A 5064-nucleotide genomic window follows, 5' to 3' on the forward strand; every position below is an offset into this window, starting at 1 on the left:
GCGCGGGGAGGGGGGGGAGGGGGGGGGGCACTCACCTTGTCGGGATGGTGTTTCAGCGACTCGCGCCGGTACGCCTTCTTGATGTCGCTCTCGCCGCAGTCCCGCGCGACGCCTGCCCACGCACGCGGATCAGCCGCGATTCAGCTGGGAGGATCGCCGCCGCGCCGCCCGCGCACTCACCGAGGATCTTGTAGTAGTCCTTCGTCTTGCTGCGCTTGAGCGCCGCCTCGGCCTTCTTGAGCTCGCCCCGCAGCGCGCGCACGTCCGCGTCGCTCCCCTCGAACTCGGCCTGCTCGGTCGCGGACTTGAAGTCGGCGACCGCGGCGTCGTACTTTTCCAGGTGGAGCTCTATCCGCGCGCGCGTGCGGAGCGCCTTGAACGACGTGGGATGCAGCCGCAGCGACTCCTCCGTGTCCTCGAGCGCGTCTTCGTACCGGTCCATCTAGGTGTGCGCAACGAACCTGAACAAGCGTCGCCGCTGTTTACGGCGGAAGGGACGCACCTTGACGAGGGTGGTGGCGCGGTTTGAGAGCAGCATGGCGCGGATCTGGCCGCCCCTGCCCTCCTCGTCGTTCGCTCCGATGCGCTGCACGATGAGCAGAGTGGTTCTGGTACGATCGGGCGGATCCTCACCTCTAGCGTCTCGCTGTATTTTCCCGCTGCCTCTTCTAGACGCCCGGCCTTGAATGCAGTGTTCCCCTCCTCCTTCAGCCGTTCTACGTCCTTGACACGTTTTCGCAGCCGCTGTGCTGGCTCGTGCCCAGGATCGAGCCGGAGGGCAGACTGCACGTGCTGCAGTGCCTGCGCCGTCTTGGCGGTGAGGAAAAGAACGAGGCCGCGCAAGGTGAGCACATCCGGCGAATTGGGTTCCATGCGGAAGGCGTCGCTGGACGTTCGATCTGGGTCAGATGCGTCTCGACGGGAGGAGCTCGGGGAGCACACCTGGCGGCGATGCCTGCGCCATCCCAGTTTCCGCGGGCCAGCTCTAATTCTACACGCCAGAGCCGCCACTGCATCGGGATGTCGCCGCCCTCTGCCTCGATCGCCTGCACGCACTTGTCGAGCGCCAGCCGCGCCATGCCCCAGTCCTTCCGCCCCTTTGCGCCGTCAAAGTTGCGCAGATGCGCCTCTAGCTCGAGCACCTTCTTTTGCAGCTGTATCGCGGCCGCGTTCCCCGCGTCGATTGCAAGCACCGCACGGAGCGTCGACAGAGCGGGGGCCGTGGATCCGGTCGAGAGCTGACATCGCGCGAGGCGGATGAGGGTTTTGGGCGACGGGGACGCAGACTGGAGGTTGGCGGCTTGTTGGCAATCGGTGAGCGCGGGCTTGAACCGCTTGAGGCCCATGTACGCTGCAGCGCGATTGGTGAGATATGTCGGCTCTGTCGGCTTGAGGTCTAGCGTGTGTGGTGTGTGTGGTCAGCGCACGCCCCGAGGGTTGTGCAGGACCGACCTATTGCTCTCGAATACAGCTCGATCGCCTCGGCGAACCGCTGGGCCTTGAACGCGGCATTCCCTGCCTCCTTGATGTCCTCCGCAGATTTGGGGGCCTCCGGCTCCATTTGGCTGTCGACTGGGGAGGGCTGCTCGGGTTTCGTGGGGCTTTCGTATCTGTCGAGTAAGACCGGGAGCTGTATTCGAGTGTTCTGCGCGGCAGCTGGGAGAAAGGAATTTTACGTACCCGTCGCTGCCTGTGCGCCCGTTGACTGCCGCTGCCTCTCTTTTCTTCTTTGCCTGTTTGGCTTTCTTGTTTGTCATTTTATTTCCGGATCTCTAAGAGTTGGATGGTCTCCCGCCCGTCGAATTTCAGTGGCGAAGAGCAAGGTGGAGGGACGCGCGGTGTCGCAGGACGCGTGACTACTGATCGCGCAATTTGAATAGACCCTAGCGCCGGGTTTCAATATGTACTCTACACTAACAGTAACTCGAGTGTGTCAGGAGGCCGTGAGAGGGGGAGGAGGGGAGAGGAGAAAGTAGCAAACTGGACAAGGCCTTCGCCACTAGCAGAGGAGGAGAAAGCCGGCACCACCCCTTGCTAAATCCGGATATGATTACGTAACGAACGCGCTACATAAGGCTCGCGTCGCGTCGCGGCGGGCTCTCCCTCTCATCCTCCTCCCGCCGTATATTGCCTCAAAATGGCTCATCAACTCACTGGCGGGGCGTGTATACGCCTCAATGAACCTATTGGCGGCGATGATGAGCTCTTCAACATGCGCCCTACCGTACAGTTTCTCTCTTTCAAGAAGGTCGTCCCGGCACCTGGCTCTTCCGCTACAGTCGACCGCTACCGTGTCATCATCTCCGACGGGGAACATTTTCTTCAGGCGATGCTGGCCACTCAGCTGAACCACCTCGTGGAAGACGAAAAGATCACCAAGCATTCGATTGCCACGATTGAAAAGTTCACCTGCAATCTCGTGCAGGACAAACGGTCAGGCAATCATAGGAGCTAAAGGTGTCTTCCCACTGAATAAATATATGGATAGCCTTCTCATTATTTTGTCCCTACAAATCGTCGCAAAAGACTCGTCCAAGATAGGGAACCCCACGCCTATACAATCGCCTTCTGGTCCTAATGCTGCTGGCGCTCTCCCTCAGAAAACTGCGCCAGCTGCATCCACGTCGACTATGACAGCACGCCCTCCTCCTGCTGCGCTAGCACAGCAGCCTCCACGTCAGCAGACTCGCAACGGGCGCAACACCGTCTACCCGATCGAAAGCTTGAGCCCTTATCAGAACCACTGGATGATCAAGGCTCGCGTCAGCCAAAAGTCGGACGTCAAAACATGGTCTAACCAACGCGGAGAAGGCAAGCTGTTCAGCGTCACGTTGATGGACGAGACCGGAGAAATCAAGGGCACGGGCTTCAATAACGCCGTTGACGAACTGTATGACAAGTTCCAGGAGGGTAAGGTGTACTTTGTTTCGAAGGCCAGGGTCAACCTCGCGAAGAAGAAATTCTCCAATGTGCAGAACGAATACGAGTTGACGTTCGAGCGCAACACCGAGGTTGAGGAGGTGAGTGCCCTGCGGCAACTTTACTTGCGACTTTTCCCGTACCAACGACGTGCAATGCTGTAGTGCCACGATGTGACGAACGTGCCTACGGTTAGGTATAATTTTGTCGATATAGGCAAGTTGAGTGAGATCACAAAGGACTCGGTTTGCGGTGGGTCGAATGTCAATCTTCTCCGGAGTGTTGTCTTGAATCTACCATGTAAGATGTTATCGGTGTCGTAAAGGATGTGGGCCAGCTGGGAGAGATCACCTCCAAAACCACTAACAAGACGGTATGCAATCATACCAAATCTTCGCTTGTATTCCTCAATAGCTTGTCCAGGTGTCTAAGCGAGATCTGACCCTAGTTGATCGCTCTGGCTTCTCCGTTCGTCTTACGCTTTGGGGAAAGCAGGCTGAAACTTTTGTTGCGGAGGATCAGCCTGTGATCGCCTTTAAAGGCGTAAAAGTGGGCGATTTCGGCGGTAGGTTTGCGACGTTTCTCCAAGCGCAGCTGTTCATGCCAACGTTCTGTGTGCAGGTCGCACGCTCTCCATGTTCAGTTCTAGCACGATGCAGGTCAACCCTGATATTCCGGATGCTCACGCTCTGCGCGGATGGTTCGATGCTGCCGGCGTGGATCAGAACTACCAAGCGCAGTCTAGTTCCGGCGGCGGCGGAGGCGGCTCCTATGGCCAATTCGAACGCGCCGAAATTCTTCCCGTGAACACGGTCAAGGAGCGAGAGATGGGCATGTCGGATAAACCCGATTTCTTTTTGTGTCGTGCGACGATCATGCATCTGAAGACGGAAAATATTGCGTATCCAGCGTGCCACACAGATGGCTGCAATAAGAAAGTCATCGAGGGACACGACGGCTGGCGCTGTGAGAGATGTGACCGATCGTGGGAGAAGCCCCAGTATCGGTGCGTACGCATGCATACGCCGTGATACCTACGACCAAGTGATATCGTGTCGCAGGTACATTGTGTCGCTTGCTGCTGCAGATTATTCAGGTCAGGCATGGCTGCAAGGTTTCAATGACGCGGGTCAGGTTATTTTCGACAGCAAGAGCGCAGACGAAGTCGTCGAAGTGAAAGTTCGTCGTTTGTATCGTACATTAGTCGCCATCTTCTCATCCCCCTCCCCCGCAGGATCGTGATGACGTTGCATTCAACAAGATCGTGGAGCAGGCCATGGGCAAGACGTACAACTTTGTGTGCAGAGCGAAGCAGGAGACTTTCAACGTACGTTTAATACTTCCGGGACCGTTGTCAATGTGTGCATTGCTGAAGCTGCCTTCCAGGATTCGACCCGTATCCGATACAGCATTCAACGCATCTTGCCTGTGAGCTACAAAGAAGAGGGAGCGTATTTGGCTAATCTCTTGCGTCGCTCCGATTGGGCTCGTTGACAAAAAATACTGTATTTTCCTGTACAACTTGCTGTCGTATCGCACTCGCTTTTGCATGTACAGTGTACAGTATCGAGACTTGCTCACCCTGTATTGTATTGGTATGCCGTAAGTTAGTTTCTGTCTGCGTAATCTTACTATACTCCTTTTCGCTTGGCTTCGGTATTCGCAGAGAGTGAATATATCAAAAACAATAAGTATGGGTGATACGCTACTAACACAACAGTATGAAAAGAAGGAATGCCGATCAGGAATCACGCTCTGACGCTTTCTCAAGCTGCTGACGTTTTCTTGAGCTTCCACTGCATAAAAACCATCAGCGTCAAGAATATGTCGTAACAAAAGATGCACACATACACTTCGGTATCGAGGCCCCTCTTCCTCCCACTCTTCGCCTCGTCCAAGAACTTGTCGAGCCCGAAGACGTCACCCGTGTCCTTCTCGAACTGCACAGGCCCTTCCCTGACCTCCTGGTCCTGCGCGCCCTCAAACCCAACCTGTGCCTGGCCAAGACCGAACCGATCATTGTCCAGTGCCTTGCCGATACCCTCCTCAGTACCCTCCCCAAACGAATCTTGGTTGCCCTCCGTAATGTTCCCCCGCGCCTTGTAAATGGCAGCGGCAGCCGTAGAGCCGTGGAACAGCGGGCGG

The 5064-nt window shown here is 56.5% G+C and overlaps 1 protein-coding gene across 1 annotated transcript; it reads left to right on the forward strand.

The window, feature by feature from the left end:
• Window positions 1–2137: 2137 nt before the first annotated feature.
• Window positions 2138–4413, forward strand: FIBRA_05754 (uncharacterized protein; the record flags this gene model as incomplete). The annotated part of the gene is made up of 9 exons (XM_012327507.1): window positions 2138–2433; window positions 2489–3020; window positions 3084–3171; window positions 3225–3292; window positions 3343–3484; window positions 3541–3925; window positions 3981–4098; window positions 4154–4246; window positions 4306–4413. The coding sequence occupies 9 exons, from the start codon at window positions 2138–2140 to the stop codon at window positions 4411–4413; spliced, it is 1830 nt and encodes a 609-aa protein (XP_012182897.1).
• Between the last annotated feature and the right edge of the window lie 651 nt (window positions 4414–5064).

Source organism: Fibroporia radiculosa (assembly GCF_000313525.1).
Source record: "Fibroporia radiculosa TFFH 294 genomic supercontigs, scaffold5189, whole genome shotgun sequence".
Classification (NCBI taxonomy): Eukaryota; Fungi; Basidiomycota; class Agaricomycetes; order Polyporales; family Fibroporiaceae; genus Fibroporia; species Fibroporia radiculosa.